Genomic DNA, 21,950 nt, shown 5'->3' with positions numbered 1-21,950 from the left:
TGCTGTATGCTACCAAATATAACGAAATATACTATAACACACACACACACACACACACACACACACACACACACACACACACACACACACACACACACACACACACACACACACACACACACACACACACACACACACACACACACACACACACACACACACACAACGTATATATAACGTATATTACTTTCCAAATATTTTTATCAATTAAGATGATTAAGGGAAATAAAAATAAGAAAACTCCAAATGAAAATAATTCTTATATGGATACGAAGCAGTTTTATCAAAGACAAATTCTATTTATAGGTAATAATACCATTTGAATAAAAGTGTTCCTCGAAGTGTTTTATGAGTATTTAAAAATATAAAGAAACAATTTTCACAAAAACGCATCCTTTTTAATTTTCACAAAACGCATTCTTTTTAATTTTTGAAATTTGTTTGCCATAAGAATATATTTGTTAAAAATCATGTTTTCTCATTTTACTTTATAAAAGCACGAATTTAAAACTTTTTTTGTTAGAATTTTATCGAATCTGCGTTTTTGTGAAAAAAATTCTAAAATGCAATTTAAAATAAATTTGATTTTGAAAGTGAAATTTCTAAAATTTTTGAATTATTTAATCGTATCCGCTTAAAATCGCGAACCACAATTTTGAAACTTTGAAAATCTCGATTGCTAAATTTTCATGCCTGAAAATTTAAAATTCCGAATTTATGACTTTTTAAATTTTATAGAATCAGTTTCTATTCTTCAAAATTAATAGTTTTAAAGTAACAAAGAACTTATTTATCAAGTGAAAAAATATATTTATATTGTTTCTTTAAAGTTTTTATTTCTTGAAAAACGAGGTCAGGCTGCAAGCATAAAATAAACTCGAGATAGGCATAAAAAGCTTTAGAATTTTGTCCTCGATTTGAAAATCTAGCATAAGCCATCGAAATCGATAGTTGCAACTCTTAAGTGTGCCAGCTTAAATCTAACATTAAAGTTCTTCAAAACATTGGGGAAAAGTTTTCTGTAATAGAGAACAAATTTCAACTCTTGATATTTTCAGTAATATTCCTAACACGTATTTTGATCCCCTGTAAGATAAAAAATAGAGAACGAAATGTAATTTTTTCATGATTATAGGTTTTTTTTTTATAGGTTTTAAGGGTATCTTTTTTCTTGAAAAACTAGAACGTTGCACGCGCTAGAGCGCACTGACTGCCCTTTCTTTAGAAAAAACTCGGTTTGTTTTCCAATATTTTGTTATGGATTTTACAGAAAATCTTATATAAATTGAGAACGCTGTATATGATTGTAAAAGTTCCCTTATTACAGCGAGAAAATTTCAGTAAACTCCAGGCCCCATAGAAGCCGGTCCAATTTTGCAATTCATAGAACTGCTGGCCCACGCAGTTTCTCAGGGGACAGAACAAAAGACGGTTGCGACTTTCGTATCGGAATACCTCGGAAAGGGGGCAGTGTGCGAGTACTCGTTCGAGCATATTGCGCAAAATTATGCATCAAATTTGGAAACTGTTCAGACAGCCCTGACTGTTTACGTTTCGAGAGTGCGGATTTAGTAATAAGGCCAGTGCGAGACAAGCCCCGAAACTATTATTATATGGGAATTGCAGTATAAATTCAATATAAATGACACCCCCTTTTCACTTACTTACAATTATTTAAAATTAGAATATTATTATGTATTTTTGGTAAATGTGACTTTCTACGTGTGTAATGACACCACATGTTTAATATTTTTTAACTTTTAGAAAACATAAAAATATATTTTCAAGGTATTATTGGATTAAGTACTAATCAAGGTAGAATTAAATTCTATTAATTGAATTTAATTAGAATATTATATTATATCATTTTATTTGTGAAAAAAGATCTTTATCCTTCGCTCTGCTGGGAATCAAACCACAGGTCTACCGATTGCTGGTCAGGTGCTCTTACCACTAAGCAACTTGAGAGATCGAAAGAAGTATTTTTTTTTACAGATATGCGAAACGGCAAGGTTTTTTTGTAATATCAGTCATAAGATTAAGAAAAAAACTGTGTTATTATCGGGGATGGTAATGTCTGACCAGATAACGATACTAATCACATTACGTGAAAATAGCAATCCATACTATCGATCTAAGATATCCCTAAAATTCAGAACTTATTGTTTTTCTAAAATTTTTATATTGAATTTTGTCTGTGAGCAAAGGTTTTTTTCCTTCGCTCCGTTGGGAATCGAACCACAGTTCTACCGATCCCCGATTGGATGCCCTTACCACTAAGCTACTGGAGAGATCGATAAAATCATGAATTTACAGGGTATTAAAATAGTTCTTGCTCGAATCATCCTATAAATTTCTTTTTGATTCCACGATTTTTTGCTACTATAACTACTTGAATAATTTTTGAAGATTTTCACTATTTGTGAATAGCGATTGGAAAACCTTTTTTGATTTAAAATTCAACTACTTGGTTGAAAAAACTACTTTGTTAAACGTTCATTTTTGTTGTTGTTAATGATTCATCATTTCAGTCAAAAAATATTATTATATTGGTGATTGATTCATCTTTTTGGTTGAAAATTCATGTATTTTGTTCAAAACTCATCTTTTTCGGTTGAAAATGAATCCTTTTGGTTCTAAAGTTATCTCTTTGGCTTGAAAATTAGTTTTTTTTCAAAATTTTAAATTAATTTTTTAAGTAAAAATGTAACTATATCATGCAAGTTTGAACATTAACCTTCTTCAGTAGAAGATTCAACTATTTGTTTGAACATTTTTTTATTTTGTTGAAACTTTGTCTTTTGTGGTAGAATGTTAATCTTCGTGGTGAATAATCAACCTTTTTGATGGAAAATTTATCTTATTTTTTGTAGAAAATTTACATTTATGATTGAAAATTGAATTAAAAATTAAAATATTTGTTTAAAAAGTTATGTCATTTGTTAAAAATATTTTTTAGTGGTAAAATACTTAATCTTTTTGCTCTTAATTTTATTTCTTGGGTTGAAAATTGTTTTTTTTTTTATATTATTTTTATTCAGATAACAATTGTTTAATTACATTTCTCGTTGAAATTTTTATTTTTGATGGACATTTAGTCTATTTTGTTAAAAATTCTTCTATTTGGTCAAAAATCTAACCAATTTGGTTGAAAATTCTGTATTTAAATGGTTTTTTTACAGATTTTTATTGACAGATTTTTATTGGAAATTAAAATAACTTCTGGTAGAAATAACTATTATACTTTTTGTTGTAAATTCATATTTTCTTCAAAGAATTGATCTTTTTCAGTTCAAAATCCAACTGCTTTAGTTAAAAGTTAATTTAAAAATAAATTTTTATGACTGAAAATTGAAATATTTAACTCAAAATTTAACGTTGTTGGTTAGAGATTCACATCTTTAGTCTGTAATATGACTATTTTCTTGAAAAAATTCATTTTTTAGCTGATAATTAATTTTGCATTAAAAACTTAACGATCCTACCTTTAGTTAAAAGTTCATATTTATCAGATGGAAATGCATGTATTTTTTTGAAAATTCGTGTTATTTGGTAGAAAATTAATATGCTTGGTTGAAAGTTGAAACATTTTAATAATAATTGATTTTTCTTTTTACTTACCTATCTTTTCTATTATTTTAGATATTAGATACTATGAAATATAAGAATTTAGTATTAATATTAATAAACAAAAGAAAGGTTGATCGAAATTGTTAAAATTTTGAACCAAAAGGCGAGTTTTATATTAGCAGTTATATTTTCTACAAAAAAGTTAATTTTCAACCAAAAATATTTAACTGAAAAAAGAAGACTTCAAAACACAGAAGTTTTGTATAGTAGAAAACGAATTTTTAAATAAAAGGACAAATTTTCAACAGAGAATGTCAAAGTTACATTTCCAGTTTTAAAAAAATCAACAAAATAATTAATATTTTATCCAAAGGGATCAATTTCTAAGACAAAAAGACGAATTGTTTACGAAATGGTCAAATTTTCAACTAGAGAGGTGAACTTACACCTAAAAAACTCAATTACTAAAGAAGTAGCTCAACTTTTACCTAATTAAATGAATTTTCAATTAATAAAGATACATTTTTATCCAAAAATATAAAATTTACATTTTCAGTAAAAAAATTAATTTTTATTGACAAAAAAAGAATTTTCTGAAAAATAGACGAATTCTCAACCAAAAAGTAGATTTTTTAACGAATAAGGATTTTTCAATCAAGGAAGAAAAAATGTTTTGAACTTTCAAACCAAAAGAGACATTTTCTATCAAACAGTTTAATTTCCCACCTAAAAATACAAAATTTTAATGAAAAAAACTAATTTTTAACCAAAAAAGAGGAAATCTGTGACCTAGAAGATTACTTTTTCTCCAAAAAAAGGTAATTTATGAACTGAAAAAGATCAATTTTAAACAAAAAATGGAAAAGTTACATTTATATTTAAAACATCTACTTTTAAACAAATATTAAAAAATAGTTACATTTTCAACATAAGAGATGAACTGTCAACCAAAAAATTTATATTCAAACAAAATAGCTCAACTTATACTTTAAAAAGTTAAATTTTCAGTAAAAAACTTAATTCTCAACGACAACAAAATAATTTTCAAAAAAATAGTCCAATTCTCACCTAAAAGGATGAATTTGCAATAAATAAAGATTTTTAAATAGAGTAAGAGAAAAAAGTGCATAAAAAATATTGAATTTTTGAGGAAAAAGAAGAATTTCTTGCTAAACAGTTGAATTTTCGAGCAAAAAAAAATCCATTTTCAACCAAATGAGGTAATTTTCAATCAAAAAGTTACAATTTAATCAGAAGAGAGATGAACTTTTACCCCCAAAAATTTAATTTTTAACAAAGCAGCTTAACTTTTTCACAAGTAGTTGAATTTTCAATTTAAAATCATGAGCTTTTCAACAAAAAAAAAAAAAAAAATAAACGATTTTCCAATCAAATGAATTACTAAAAAAAATATTATAGCATGGTGTCCGCAAAACTACATTTTCAAAATTCCCTTATTGTTTTCTGAACAATTTTTGATTTTTCCTAACCCTTAATATTTAAAGACTAATGTGCACAATTCCTGAAAATAAAACCAAGAATCCAACACCCAAATTTGGACAATCACTATAAAATGTTTGCATTGAAATTTGAAAAATATAACAATTCTTTCCTGAAAAAGAAAAGCAAAAATTAACACTTTTGTACCACAGTTTTCAATTAAAATTTAAAAATGTATTGTCGTTAATAGAGTCTCTTATAGAAATTCTCTGATTTCAGCAAGATTTTATCGAAATATTTTTTGACGTTAAGGTTTTTAGCAGATAAAATGTATTAAATAATTTTTTGGCCATCGTTTTTTGCTTGCTAATGTACAATCAATATTTTTAAAATTTAGATTTTTATTTCTAACTTGTGAACAAATTCCTCGCAAGCTCTGCTAGGATTCGATCCCGGATCTTTCAGATTGCCGGTCCGAACTCTTCAAAATCTCTAACTTTTTCCTAAATTTCCTAAATATAGGGAACTATACGGGATATGAGAACCGGTCTATGAGGCCCATTAATAAATAAATAAGATTCTTATGAAACTTTCTTGCTTATCGATTCGGAATAAAAAGCTTCTAAAAAAAGAATGTTTTTTAATTAAAATTTGCAAGCTACCTTAAAATATTAAGAATCCTTTTTCTTCATTAAATATCATTAGCAGAAACGATCTTTTTACCGTAAAAATTTAATGCGAAAAAAATTGTAAATATAACGTTCTTAATAACGAAGACACTGAAAACAGAAAGTAACTACAGATGATCTAAGAGGCAAAAGGCGGATCGAGCCAAATGAGATCCGAGTAGAATAAAGTAACGGAAATGAGTTTCTTTTGAAAGCTAAAAGGAATGAATCCGAATCTTTTAATTTTTTCCGTGAAAATATTTTTTCCTTTTCTTTGGCATTCCCTTTAGTATATTCAGCGAATGAACTTTTGCTGGACGAAACATCAATGATCCCCATGATCAGATTTACAAAAATATACTATCCTTTTAACTAAATTTTCTATGAAATTTAAACTAATTTAAGAATAAGTACTTCGTTAAAAACAATTTTTTGTTGAAAAGTCATCCTTAGTTCATTTTCTTTATAGATAAATTATTTCTTTTAATAAAAATTTAACTATTCCTGTTGGAGATTCCTTGTCTTATGTTCGTTGAAAACTCATGACTTTGGCTGGAATTTCAACTATCTAGTTCAGAATTGATTGTTATTGATTGAAAATTCAAATAAATGAGTAAAAGTTGAGCTAATTTGTTTAAAATTAAATTTTTTGGTTGAGTTTCGTCTGACTGATTAGAAATTAAATCATTTTGTTGAACATTCGTTTTGTTTTAGATTAAATTTTTTGATTAAAAATGTAATTTATCCATTTTGTGATGAGAATCAATTTTTTTAAATTGAAATTTCAACTACTTGAGCAAAACACGAGCTAATTCGTTTCAAATTAAATTTTTCCATCTTTGGTTAAAAGTTTATCTTATTTATTTGACGATTCGTCTTTTGTGATAAAAATGAGATTTTTTTATCAGAAATGTATATTTTTGGGTTGTCAATTCAAATGTTTTAAAGAAAATTCCTCTTTTGGTTTCAAAGTTTAAGAATTTCTATGAACATTTATTTTCTTTTTTGATTGAAAAATCTTCATTTTCTTTGTCTTTTTGCTATATAATGTGACTATTTTGTTCGAAATTATTTTTTTATTTTCGTTAAAAGTAATTTTTTTTCTGAAAATTTAAATTTTCCCTTTTTTGTTGAAAATCGAAACTATCCTTTAGAAAAACAGATTCTTATTATAAATAGCTAGAGCAATTTTCAGAAGATTCTATGAACTCCATGATTAATAATTTGAAGCGTGATTACAAATGATTGCAACTCACTGTAGCTGCTTCACGTTCGGAATAATTGCACAATTTCAAATTAGAACCAATCATATTTTTCAGTAAATTCAAATTTTTTGTTTCATTCGTGAAGACTAATTAAAAAAAATTAATTTTTTGGATAAATGGCACAATCTACGAACAAAAATTAGAAAAAAGTTGTTTAACCAAGACGAACTCCATAATTGTTATTGATTATTTTTTGATTGGGTGCATAGTTTTGGTTTGAATCACAAAAAACAAAATAAAAACTTTAAACAAAAAAATTCAATTCTTGGAAAAACGATCCAAGCTACGAAAAAACAGTATAATCAAAAAATATGCACCTAAAACGCATCTGCAATTTTTTTAATAATCTCTTTTTGATACGGCGCACGGTTTTGGTTTCAATCGTGAAAAAATAAAAATGAAAAGTTTGTGGAAAAACGACAAAAGATTTAAAAAATTTATAAATGAAATTTGTTCAGCCATAAAAGAGATACCATTTTTTAATAATAATAATTTTTGGATGAAACTTGTAGCTTTAATTTTAATCGTAAAAAATAACATTAATAAAAAAAAATCAAATCTTCAGGCAGACGATACCAGCCAAGAAAAAAATATTTAAAAAATTTGTTCTGCCGAAAAAGAGAAACAAAAGAGCGTAGTTTTTGTTTTAATTTTTAAAAATAACATTAAAAATAAAAAAATTTAATTTTTGGACAATCGTCACAAATCACGAAAAAAATTTAACCACAAAAGCTGTTCAGTCAAAATAGAATGACAAATTTTTTAATAATTGTTATTAATTCTCTTTTTTAATTATAAAAATAAGGCAATGAACACATATTTGTTTACATACTCGTATCAATGCACTTTGGAGAAATTCGAGTGCAAAGCAATAGATGCCTGATGAGAATGTGTTCGTTAAAGCCGAAGGAGCTTTAACCAAAGAGAATTCACAATCACCAAATTACCGTTATCGATGTTTAAACTTTAATTTTCAAAGGTCTGGGGAAAAATGTGTAGGAAGAACAAAGATTGACCGCAAAGCACGAGATAAACATATTATCGAACGCGAAGCGTGAGTTTCAACATACGGGTGCAATTTAATTTTAAACCAAATTGAAACGTTCAAAATTATACAAGTTTGCATTTTTAAGCGAAAATAATCTAAAATGATCTTACAAAGTTAATTTGTCAAAAAAATAAACTTTTTTAAAAGGTTACAAAATACCTTTTTTTCACTGAAAATTTATCTTTTAGGTTGGAAATTCATTTTTATTGATTAAAAGTTACCTTTTGTATTAAAATTTAATTTTTTCATGCTTGGAAGTCAACAGTTTCATGAAACATTCTACATTTGCCTTAAAAATTCATCTATTCTGTTGAAAATTCAACTATAAGTTGAAAATTAATGTTTGTATGGTAAATAAATCTTTTCGTTGTAAGTCAGGGATTAGGTAGAAAATTCTTGTTTCTTGATTAGTAATGAAATATTTTTTGTTTGAAATTCAACTTTTTGGATTTAAAAATGAACGGCTTTCAAAAATGTTTGAATTTTTTTACAGAAAATTTAACTGATTACTTGAAAATAATGCATATGTTTTCGCGTAAACGTTATTTTTTTCTTAAATAAAAAATTGAACTATTTAGTCAGAAATTATTCTCATTAGATTTAAAATTCAACACATACATCATACGAGGAAATTGGTAAAATCGTTAATATCGATTTGGAAAATACGGAAATTTAAAAAGCAAATTTCGCTAGATATGCTACCTATTCTTATGAAAATAAGCCTGCAAAAATATTCGAGGACTTTTCGAGGATTTACATGGTACTGGAAACTTCGACGGCTCTCATACAAGAGCTTAAAGATTTTAAATTTTATCTACCCAAACCTTTATTTAAATTTTTTATTAAATTTTCGTTCATCAGTCTGTGCAGACAAATAAAAGAAGTATTTTTGTGATTTAAATGAAAATTAATAAAAATGAATAGCAAGGAATTAAAAAAAAAACTATGTGGGTAAAAGTTAAACTTCTTTGTTATTTTTTTAATTTGGTTATAGGTTCATCTTTTCGCTCGAAAAATTTAACTATTTTGTTAAAATTTCTTTTTTCGTTTTAAAATAAAATTTTAACTGAAAATGTAATTTTGAAAGTTTTATTCTAACTTTGCATTGACATTTTAACTACATGATCGCATTTTCAAACAAAAGTATGTATCAACAAAAAACAGTTTCATTTTCAACCAAATAATTAATTCTTTTAGAAGACTGTCGAATTTTTAACAAAAAAAAGATGAATTTTCGATCCAAAAGATCGAATTTTCTGTCCAAAAAGACAATGGCTCAACAAAATAGTGAAAGTTTTGACCAAAACAGATGAGTAAAATTAGGGGCAACCTCGCTACAATGGGTAATCAGTAGTTAGAATTATTATTATATGTAAAATAAATAATTGAAATGAATTATTAGTTAAGACACTAAAAGTGTTTATAAATTACAATTCAAATTAATTATTTTTCTTTTATTTGTGATCTTAATTAATAATTATACACTGTAGACTCTATTATCAACTGTAGGGATGTTTCCCCTACTTCATAAAACTTCTAATAGATAGATGTACAAAATTAAGCGATATTGAATTTAGAAAATAAAACTTAGATCGACTTAAAAAAGCTTATTAAAAAAAAATAATAAATAATATTATTTAAGAGGGAATCAATTAAATATACAATAATTCTTCTAAAAAAAATAAATCGATTGAAACTTTTAAGCAAACTTACATAAAAAGTATCATTACCATATATAGACAAATATTGTGAAATATTGTGAAATTAGAAATCAAAACTAAGGTTGGTCACAACACTTTTGGCAGTTTGATCATTACTTTGAGTTTAAATTCAAAAGCATACAAATTTCTGCTCAGGAATAAATACTCACAAACGTAGAATCATTAAGTCTTTTTTTATGAATACAGTAAAATTGTTAATTGATGAATTATGGAAATAATAAATATCGAAAAAATTTATCAAAGTATTTTATAATGTTTAATGTATTTTAACTCTTTTATTAAGAAACAATCAATTTTATATTTCACCTAGCCTTGGCGGGCTTCATCTATTTGCGACTTTAATTTGATACTATAATTTCTTATTACAAATTTAAAAAATGATATAAATTCAAAGAAATTTATGTTTTTCATTCATCATATTTAGTACAGATAAATTACTCAAATTCTACAGCCTTTGACATATTTATACTTTCTAAACACTGTTTATCTTCAACCTTTTTAATTTTGACATAGTTCATATTTTTACCTCTGCATGTCAACATTTTTCTGTCCCTTTGTCAGTCTATTTCCCAGTCCATATTTTAAAATTATTTCTTCTTAATCTCATCCTATTTTAGTTCTATCAACGTCCGTCTTTTTCTATCACTTAGGCAATCTAATTTCCCGTCTATTTTTTTCAATATGCACTTTTCTATCTCGTCCTATCCTTTATAGATCCAGGTCAATATTTGTCTATTTCTTTGTTAATCTCAATCTACATATTTCTTTTTCAATAACCTCTTCTCTATCTCATCCTATCATACACCTATTAACTTCTATCTTTTTATATGTATTTTTATATCTTAATTCACATCTATTTTTTTCAAGACCCTATTTTCTACCTCATACTATCCTTTATACATTCATGTAAATCTTTTTATATCTCTATTAATCTAAATTCCCGTCTGTCCTTTCCAATCTCGTCTTTTCTATCCCATCCTATACTACATCCATCAACGACTATCTTTTTCATTGCCCTATTTTCCACCTCATCCTACCCTTTATATATTCATGACAATCTTATTATATCTCTGTTAATCTAAATTCCCTTCTATCTTTTCCAATCTCCTCTTCTCTATCCCATCTTATAGTACATCTACCAACGACTATATTTTTCTATCTTTGTGTAAATCTAAATCTACGCCTATCTTTTTCAATCCTCTCTTCTCTACACTGCTGGGAGTAGGAAGATGGAAAATGATAGAAATTGGGGGCTAGGAAAAGATAAACCTATTCTATCTTTCTTAATATGCCACTTTGCGTGATTAAAACGCTGTTTTTTTGCTATCTCCAATCTGAATAATTTTCTATTTCTTCCTGTATCTTCCGAGATTGAGTACTCTTATCATTTTCTATCACTTTAAAATTTGGATATCTACTCGAAAAGTAGGGAATTTATTTTTAAAAAAATTGACGTTGATCTTATGTATACCCACACACTTAAAATGTATTTTCATACTTTAGTCGAAAACTGTGTTGAACTTGGAAATATTATTTGCCAGACCTCTGCTTGCAGGCCCGAAGACTAATTTTATATCTTAGTTACTTTGACCGCTAGCCACCTAACGGCAAAACCTTAAGGTTGACGTAGAAAGGTTAAGGACAGGGTGGCATTGAGAAGAGAGAATTAAAAAAGGGAAAAGTGATTTTAGATTGACAAAGAGATAGAAAAAGATGGTCGTTGATAAATGTAGTATAGGATAACAGAAAAGGAAAGAATAAAAAAGATAGACGGAGATTTAGATAAAGAGATAGAAAAACATAGACGATAGTATATGTAGGATACGATGAGATAGAGATGAAGAGGTTAAAAAAGATAGACGAAAATTGGGATTGACAGAGAGACAAAAAAATATTGACGTGGATAGATAAATTATTGGATGAGTTAGAAAAGAGGGGATTAAAAAAGATATATGTGAAGTTAGATTGAAAAGTAGACAGAAAAGAATAAATGTTAATAGATGTATGATACAGTAAGTTCGGGATGAGGTTATTGAAATAGATTGACGTGGCTAGATAAAGGATAGGATGAGATAGAGAAGCAGGTATTGAAAAAGATAGACCTGAAATTATATTGAAAAATAGACAGAACAAGATGGACGTTAATAGATGTGTGATACGATGAAATAGAGAAGAGAAGATTGAAAAAGGTAGAAGGCAATTTAGATTAACCGAGGTATTGAAAAGTATTAACGTGGATAGGTAATGTGATGTATTATAATATGAGTTAGGGAAGTGGATATTCAGAGAGATGCACGTCATTTTAGATTGGCAAATAGATAGAAAGGATAGCAATTGATTGGCATAGGATAGCATGAGATAAAGAAAAGGAGATTAAATAATGTAAAGAAAAGATAGAAAAAGATGGTCATTGATAGATGCAGTACAGATGAGATTGAAAAGAGGAGACTGAAAAAGGTAGGCGGCAATTGAGATAAAGAGATAGAGAAAGATATATGTTAATAGATATAGGATACGATGAGATATAGAAGAGGACATTAATAAAGATAGACCGAGAATTTAGTTTGAAAGAGAGATATATAAATATTGAGGTGAATAGATAAGGGAGAATATAAGACAGAGAACAGGGTATTGAAAAATATAGACGTGAATTAAGATTGAAAAATATTAATAAAAGAATACGCTTTGATGGATGTATGATCCGATGAGATAGAGAAGAGGAGATTGAAAAAGATAGAAGGAAATTTATATTAATCGAGAGTACAAAGAAAGGATAGGCTGTGATAGAGAAGATAATATTGGAATAGACAAATGTGAATACAGATTGGCAGAGAGATAGAAAGAGATAGATGCCGATAGTCATAGGGTCAGAAATAGTAAAAAGGTGGGATAGAGAATCGAAGATTAAAAAGATTAACATAAATTAAGATTGACAGAAAGATAGGAAAAGATTTACGTGGATATATAAGAGATAGGATGAGATAGAGAATAGGGGATGTAAAAAGAGAGACGTGAATTTATATTAAAAAATAGATATGAAAAAATAGACGTTCATAGATGATCTGGAAGAGCATATTGAGAAAGATAGACAAGAGTCTGTTTAGACCAAAAAATATAAGAGTATTGGCGTGGATAGAAGAAGGATGCGATGAGATATATAAGAAGATATTAAAAAATATAAACGTAAATTTATATTGACAAAGAGATAGAAAAATAAAGACGTTTCTAAGCGTAGGATACGGACATATAGTCAAGAGACGATTAAAAGAGATAGATGAGAATTTAGATTGGCAGAGAGAGATAGAAAAATATTGACGGCTATAGGTAAGGGATACGATGAAATAGAAAAGACGGTATTAATAAAAATAGACGTGAATTTCGATTGAACAAGAGGTAGAATGGAATATATTTTCTTTAGCTTCTTATATTAAATAGATATAATAAAATGTAGAAAAAGGTAAAGGTCCTGGGTTGATAACTATAGAGAAAGAGATAGAGAAAGATTGAAATTCTTAACAGATTGATATACTAAGGAATAGAAAAAGATAAGAGTCTTCACTTATAAAAGGTGAAGAAAAAGATTTAACGGGCTATTTGGAAGTACCCTGGTGAAAGTTTCGAATATAAATTAATTCAGAAACAATCCGAGTGATGCCGAAATCTGTATCCAAACCAGTTCGAATCTATCTAAGCCAAACCGAACAAAGATCTCAATTTACTTCTATCGAAAACGGTTAAAACTTAATCTTACTCAATCTGATTCAATTCGAACTTACTAACCGAATCAGTCCGAACAAAATTTAGTTTTTGGTATTTGGGCAACCTGACTGGCACCAACTTTGGCCCCAATGTACTTCTTAATATGGGCATAGGTCGTATTTAAAATTGCCAATAAAATGATTCTTAATATTTAGAATCTGTTAGTGTTTCATGTATTTTTAAAGAATTTTCTTAGGTAAAAAACACAATTTTTGGTAAAAATGTTGCTTCTCTCGTTCTGTGCCGCAACCCTTTAACTAATTTTGAAGCTGCTTGCTCATTGTTGGATGAAGTCTCGGGTTACATTTTTTGAGTCTCTAGGTCGGATTAACGACTGCTCTAAAAAAAAAGTAGCTCACCTCTTCACGAGCCGCCGCTCCCGACAACTCCTCGTCCACATCATCCTCAGCTTCCATATCATCTCAGCTTTGCAAACCTCGCCATCGAAAAAAAAGCAGCCAATGCGATGGCTTCTTTGTATCTTTGATCGACCGTCCAAAAAGAGTACAAAGGAGCCTCAGAAGACCGCATATGCAGGCTTGACTTCTTGCATTGTTGGCTATCGCCTCTGTTCCCTTCTTCCTTCCCTCATCGACTGGATTCACGCCTTTAATTCATTCCTGGTGGACAAATTTTTATCGTTTATATTATTTTTCAGCAACCTTATCGATTTCCTGTAATTGATGCAATTCTACACAAGAGAGTCGAGTTACCTTGAATATGAAACAAAAGTTCTTTCGCGTCTGTTCCAAATGCGGAAAAGAGCTTTTTGTATATTGTTTCCTGGCTTTAAATAGCCTTCAGGGAATTGTTGTTTAGGGTACTAACATCAACAATCGGTTGTACATTCATATAACAGTTTTTACAGATAGGTTTTCGTAATTATATCAATACAATTTTCCTAAGATTTTTGAGAAAATTCAAAAAGCTTATAGAAAATTTTAAATATATAAAAAAAATTTCAACAAAAAAGGTAATCTTCAAACCAATAGTTAAATTATTTAACAAAGAAGAGTAATTTTGACCGAAAGATGTAATAGTTGACATTTTGATCAAAAACGGTTTTTTATTTTTAACTAAAAAGATTTGATATCATCCAAAAAAGACAATTTGCAACAAAATAGTGAAATAAGCAGGATTCATTTTTAAACAGTTTCATTTTCAACTAAAAAAGAAATATTTTTCAAAAGAGATGGATTTCCCACAACGCTTTTTAATTCATAACATAAAAATATGAGTTTTCAACAAAAAGTTCATTTTTAAACAAAAACTAAAAGTTGAACTAAAACTGAAAACTAAAAGAATAATTCGTAACTAAAATAATCAATCTTGAACCAAATAAAACTTTTGATTAAAGTAGTTCAACTTTAAACTATTTTCAAACAAAAAGATCAATTCTCAACAAAATATGTAATAGTTGACATTTAAATTATAAAACATTTTAATTTTAAATCAAAGACAGTCGAATTCATTAAAAAATCATAATAATAGTTGCATCTCCACCAAAAAAATGAATTTTATGAAAAAAAAATTTTAACAAAATGTTTCCACCTCCAATCAAAGAGATCAATTTAACTTTTACAAAGTGGAAAAATTTTTATCTAAAAAGGTGAGATCTTAAAGAAAAATATAATAGTTGATAAAAAAATGTTTAAAAAAACTTTTGATTTGAAATCAAGAAGAGGCTTTTTAACTATCTTCTTTAAAATAATTTTCCAACAAAAAATTAATTTTCATTTTCCTTAGTATCTTAAGAACAAAGTTTACTTATCTTAAATTTATATAAACATTTGATAAAAACGTTGAAAAACCCGTTCTTTTTTACTTCAGTATGAAAAAATGATTCACAATTTAAGTTTTCCTTTTTAGAAATAAATGTTTAGAATTAAAATTTCTGACCCAAATACTATTAGTTATATTTTCAACCAAATAGTTGTATTTTTAACCAAAAAAGATCACATTTCTATCCAAATAGATGAATTGTCAGCTAAGAAACACTTGCTGGTCAAGTGACAAAAATATTTTTACCAAATTGTAAAATTTCCAACTTTCAAATGTTTATTATTTTAGCCTAAAAAGAAAATCCATTTTTTCTATTATTGTTGAACTATATTTTTGATTGAATAATCTATTAATATATTTTTAGTTGAGAATTCATCTTTTTTATTAAAAATGTTATTATTTCTCTGAAAATTTAATTATTTTGATAAATACTCAACAATTTTCTATACATTAAAAAAACAATTTGTTGTTAAAACTTTAGTTGAAAATTTAACCATTTTCTTAAAAATTTATTTTGTTGGTTGAAGGCTCACAATTTTAATTAAAAAGTCCTTCTTATTTTGTTTGAAAATTTAACTATTTCATATTTGGCTACAAAGATATCTTTTTCATTCTGAAATTCAACTGTTTGATTTAAAGTTACACTACTTTATTAAACAAATTTTTTTAAGGTTCCTAATTTTAATTGAAATTTTATATATTTAGTTAAAAAATAATTTTTTTAAACATGCATTCTTTTTGGTCTAATTTAACATTTATTGAACACAAATAAAATTTTTTTTTATTATTATAGGGACGCTTTTCCTGCAAATCAAAGTTTTAAATGCATGAAAATTATAAATGAATTTCTTAAAATCGAAAAATATCTCGAAAGTTCAGTATTTAATTTAGTAGACTACATAATTTTTCAATGTGAGAGAAATAAAAAGTGTTTCTTATTTCTGTAAACGATAAACGGTTTTAAACTGTAATTCATTTAACAATTTTTGTTTCACAGGGGAAAATGTCACCGTTTTCTCCACTTCAATGGCGAGAATTTAGCTCTAAATTACTCTGGCTTTTTATGTTACGAGTTGAAATTCTCGGGTAAAGTTGAAAATCTACTCAATTAAAATTTAATTATTTTTGTAGAACAGACATTTCCTCACTAATTCCGTAGCGCTGCATTGTATTTTTAAAATTTCTAAATACTAAACTAAAAAATAAAAATATTTTAAATTTCAATGGTTTTTTAATCTAAATTACTTTGAATCAGTTTATTTATTCTCATTTTCACTTATTTTTTTATCTAAAATATTTATGTAATAACTTTAAAGTTTTAAAAAAATGTGACCTTTGCATATCAAAACGTTTGAATACTTTTAAAAATTAATAAACTATTTAATACATAATTCCAAATTCTTTTATTGGAAATTTTTTTTCAGTTGTTTTTACAAGAAAATTGATTTTTTTTTATAAAAAAGCAAAAAAAAAAAAGAACAAACAGTAGGTCAACATTGAATAAAATATAATGACAGAAGGGTGAACAAATAACATTACAGAATTGTTTCTTTTCAATTCTTGCATAAATAGAAAGATGGATTTTATTTTCTTTGCAATTCATCTCCGTGCTTTTCACTTAGCAAATAATTCATTTGAAAGCTCTATTTGAAAATAAAATTTACATTTCTCATACAAAATTTACGAGGTAGACGATAAAAATATTCCTGAGACAAATCATTAAATTATCATAGAATCAAAATAAATACAATAAATCTGAAATTGGTTTTAATTTATTATTTTTAATTGAAAAAGAAATTAATAACATTATACTAATTTTTTGCATTAGGAAACGTCTTTTAATCACACAAGGATGCTTTTAAAAATTTTAGACCACTTGGCCTCCTTCTTGAGTGAGATAAAAATTTTTTTACTTAAAATATCAACAATTTCTCAATTTTTTTTACTGTGAATATGATTAAAAAAGATTTGGAGTATTTCAATCGATTCCAAAGGATTACGGGAGATTTCATAGATTTCAAATGATTTTAAAGGAGCTTAAGAGGTTGAAAATATTTTCAGTTAAATTTGAGTGAGAGTTTCAATTTCTTAAAGTTATTTTACACAATTTTTAAAGTTTTAAACAGATTTCAATGTATATTTATTATTTACAGATCTTAGAGGATTTCGTGAGATTTTAAAAGGTTGAACGTAATTTGAAAGGATTTTAATGCCTTATAAAAGATGAAGGGATTTTAAGATATTCGGAAAGGTTTTCATGGACTTGAAAATTCCAATGAATTAATTAGAAGTTTCAAGGATTTCAAGAGATAGCGAAGTTATGTAAAGAATTTTGAAGGATTTCATGGGATTTTAATGGGATTTTGAAAATTTAAAAGGATTTAAAGACATTTAAAGGGATTTAAAGGGTGATTGATGATTTAAAAAGGAACTGTATAGAATTTTAAGAGGTTTAAAAAGATTTTAAAGTATATTCACAGATTTAAGAGGATTTTGTAAGATTTTAAAAGTGTGAAGGTGATTTCAAAGGGTTTTAATGCTTTTTAAAAAGTTAAGAGATTTTAAGAGATTCGGAAAGCTTTCCATGGATTTCAAAGATTACCATCAATTAATTAGAGAATTGAAAGATTTCAAGAGATACCGAAGTATTTTCAAAAATTCGGAAGGATGTTAGGGGGTTTCCGAATATTATAAACGATTTTAAGGGGTGTCCAGGAATTTTAAATAGGCTTTCAGAGATTTTTGTGAATTTAAAAATATTTTTAAGGATTTTGATTTGGAAATACTTAAACGAATTTGAAGAACTTTAATGAAATTTAAAAGGATTTTGAAAATTTACAGGCAGTTTATTTGATTTAAAAGGATTCCAAAGATTTCAAAGGATTTGACGTGATTTTAAAAGATTCCCAAGCATATCCAAGAATTTTAAATAATTTCTCAAGGTTTTAAAAGATTCAATAGAATTTCAATGAATATCCAGGAATATAAATGGTTTTTACATTGTTTTTTTGGATTTATAAATATTGTATTTCTTTAGATATTAAAAGATTAAACAAAATTCCAAAAGATTTCCGAATGCTTGAAACGATTTTAAGGGAATTCAAGAAATTTTAATGGATCTTCAGAGATATTTGTGGGTATACAAATATTTTAAAGAATTTCGAAGGATTCGGAAAGATTTTAACGAATTTGAAATACTTCAATGGATTTGTAAAGGATTCTGAAGACTTAAAGGTAATTGATGAGATTTCAAAAGATTTCACGTGATGACAACAGATTTTTAAGACTTCATAGGATTTAAAGTAATTTGAAAAGATTCCAAAGTATATCCATGAATCTGAGAGAATTTCGTTAAGTTTTAAAAGATTTCATAAAATTTGAATGAATCTCTAGGAATATTAACGGCTTTTAAAATGTAAATTTTGTTAGTTCTAAATATTGTAACTGCTTTCCACACATTTTTTAAAGGATTTCAGGAAATTCAGGAAAATTTCCATGTATATTGAAGGTTGCACTACATTTTAAAGAGATTAAAAAAATTTCAATAAGTACAGAATTATTTTCATTTAAAGAGATTGCAATAATGTCTAAAAATTTTCCAATATATTTTATAGGATTTTAAGGGGTTTAAAATTATTTAAAAAGGGGTTTAATGATTTCGTGGGATTTCCAAGGATTTTAATGGATTTAAAAATATTTCAATGTATATCTATTGATTTTAGAGGATTTCGTCAAATATAAAAATATTTAACGAAATTCTACAGGACTTCCGATTTCTTTCCGATTTGGAAAGATTTCAACAAATATCTTTAAAATTTCGTTGAAAAATTTTTCGTAGTGAATTTCGTAAGATTTTAAAAGATTTCATAGAATTGCAATGAATCTCTAGGAATTTGAATGGCTTTTAATTTTTTTTTTATTTCTAAATATTATAATGGCTTTACATACTTTTTAAAGGATCATATGTCCCTCAAGCATATATATGCAATAATTATTATCAATAGCAAGCTTGTTTGAGCAAAAAAATAAACTAAAAAACAGAGGATTTTGAGCACCTTCAAATTTGAATTCTGATAATTTCAAAAAAAAATCTGCCTATAATATTTTTCTTTTGTGTTTTGTATCTGAACACACATTTGTCTCTTTAGATATAAAAATTAGTTTATGTTTTGTTTAATAACAAAATGGACATTTTTTCACTTTTCAGAAAACCCATTTTTTCTAGAATTTCAGATTGAATAAACAAGGTTTTATTCGATTACTCAATTTACGTTAACATAATTTCGAACAGGTGAGAGTAATTGAAAAAAAGTAATACTTTATAAACAAATGGATGAAGAGAAGTTCATTTTCGGGAATAGCAATTTTAAGCTCATTTACATCCAAAACATTAGTATACATTGTGAAAAGAATTAATGCTACAGTAAGATCAATTGCTACTTTGATTTTCTATAATAATTATCAATTATTTACAAAATTTAAATTTTGGTTATTTTTGAGCGAATAGGTGCAATTTTTTCTACAAAATACACTCAGAAGGTATCTTTGATAATGCTTTCCTACGATTATTTATAAAATTTATATAATGTTTAATGATTTAAAAACTTGTCAAAAACAGATTCAAGTTTGCGCTATTCTAGAACGTATATGCTTAGTTTCGTTTACGGGGTCGACTAATAATTACTATCTGATCATTCTTTGTTATGATCATTACCAGATTGAAAATAATTATTAAAAATTTTAATGACTTTTATAATAAAAAAATTATCATAGCAAAAAGTCGTCGGAAATACATTGCAACGAGTCCTTGCAATAATATTCTTATTAAATTTTGTAAAAAAATTGAGTGTCTTCGTCAAAAAGCATCCAAACTGTGAATTTTTATATAAAAATTGTTTAGAAAATTTCCGAATGGCATCTACCTTCTATTAAAAGCAATAAAACATTAATTTATATTTCATTTTATACAAAAATTCAGGCTTTCAGTGAGCCAAATATTTTTAATCACGAACAAAACTTTTGTTTATTAATTTGCTTACAGCGTGGTAAATCATTTTTATTCAATTATTCTAACACATTGAGAATTATTTCTACATAGTTTGAACAAAGATATAAGGCCTTATTTGATTAGTTGTAAAGTTTACAAAATGCTACTTCTGGAAAGTTGAACAAAAAGTCAATTTTGATGTTGATCGAATGCAAGAAAATTACAGCGTAAATGAAAATTAGGAAATTGTAATTAATAATAATACAATCAATGATAAGATTAAGAAAGTATTACGTACGATTGTGCGACTTATACACGACTATCATATTGAGTCAAAAAAATTTGTTATGGTTATTATATAGAAAAGAAAACATTTTGTTGACTTAAACAAATTTGTTGTTTTTCTCAACCAAATATTTTGGTAGTTGCATGATTCAGTAGAATCAACGAACAAATTTGTTCACGTCAATCGAAGATTTCCTTGAATCAAACTTAATTTTGTTGGATTCAAACAAACTTTTCTGTATCTGCAAGATAACAGTTTTTTTTGCCAATATTTTTGTTTCGAGTATCTGGTATTACGTGTAAAGTTAACTACGTAATATGCTATAAAACCTCGCTATATTTTGCAGTATGAACATATAAAAAACGAGTTTTATTACGACTATAATAACTACAAGGCAAAATACTTTTCTCTTCGTGCAATTTTCCTTATTAATTTATCCTTATATGATAGTAAAATATCATTTGCGTAAGAGTAATTATTACACGGATAACTAAATTATTCCTTAATATGCTTTATTCAAAGCCTCGAAGGAAATAAAGTTTAGTTTGGTGGCATGTTATTATGATGTTGAAATTAAATGCGCATCTAGAACGAACCAATTTGAATTGATATTCGGAAATGAGTTTCCAGAGCTTTGTTTGAGTTTCCACTTACTGTGCTCACGTAGTTCAGGAGAATTGATGTTTTCATGTTACAGTACTATTATGTTTGTGTCAGAAATGTAAAAGGAAATGGAAATTACTTTAATCATGAATTATTAAATTTCCCTTCTCTTTTAAGTATTCTTTATATTTGTTTTTCATTTATTATTTAAATTTAAATTTTACGTTAAAATCAAGATGACCACAAAAGATCGTTTTCAAAGTTCTTTCCCCTCGCTAATTTTTCATTTTCTCTGACCATTAATATTTAAAGAACAAAATTCTAATCCTTCTGAGATGAAAATGTAAATCAGTCGTTCAAATATCCCTCTCCTTTACGTGCCCTTCCCCTAATTCCCCTTCATTCTCCTGCTTCCCCTTACAACATTCGACCTTCACTTCCCTTCCTTTCACAAACTTCTTCATCTTCTACCCATTCTTCTCAATTTCACCACATTTGTACTCACATCTAGTACCCACCCTCATTTGCTCTCAATTACCCTGGTTTTGCTTACCTCACTTTCCCTACTTAACCTCTCCTCATTTTCTATCCCTTCTCCTATTTTCCGTACTGTTTCAATCTCCGCTTTCGCTCCTTCTCGTAACTTCTTCTTCGTCCACTCCCACTGCTCTTCACTTTCCACGCATTTCCACTTACCAGGTGTATACATATGAAACCGATATTGCCATTTAGCGGCCAGTAGGCACACTTGTAGGCACTGCCGGAACTTACCATTTGTGCTAATTGGCGTATTGTCATCTGTCAACAATATCCAATACCAA

General features: G+C 27.1%; 1 protein-coding gene across 1 annotated transcript in view; it reads right to left on the bottom strand.

Moving 5' to 3' along the window:
- Window positions 1–21,950, bottom strand: part of LOC117174418 (cGMP-specific 3',5'-cyclic phosphodiesterase) — an 82,814-nt gene that overhangs the window by 36,990 nt on the left and 23,874 nt on the right. Inside the window, exon 2 of the mRNA XM_033363528.1 lies at window positions 13,831–14,091. Within this exon, the coding sequence (XP_033219419.1) occupies window positions 13,831–13,887 (57 nt within the window). The 5' untranslated portion in view covers window positions 13,888–14,091. The remainder of the gene's footprint in view (window positions 1–13,830; window positions 14,092–21,950) is intronic.

The sequence above is a fragment of the Belonocnema kinseyi genome, chromosome 6, assembly GCF_010883055.1.
Source record: "Belonocnema kinseyi isolate 2016_QV_RU_SX_M_011 chromosome 6, B_treatae_v1, whole genome shotgun sequence".
In the NCBI taxonomy this organism is placed as follows: domain Eukaryota; kingdom Metazoa; phylum Arthropoda; class Insecta; order Hymenoptera; family Cynipidae; genus Belonocnema; species Belonocnema kinseyi.
This window is presented reverse-complemented; position numbering and strand designations above follow the sequence as displayed.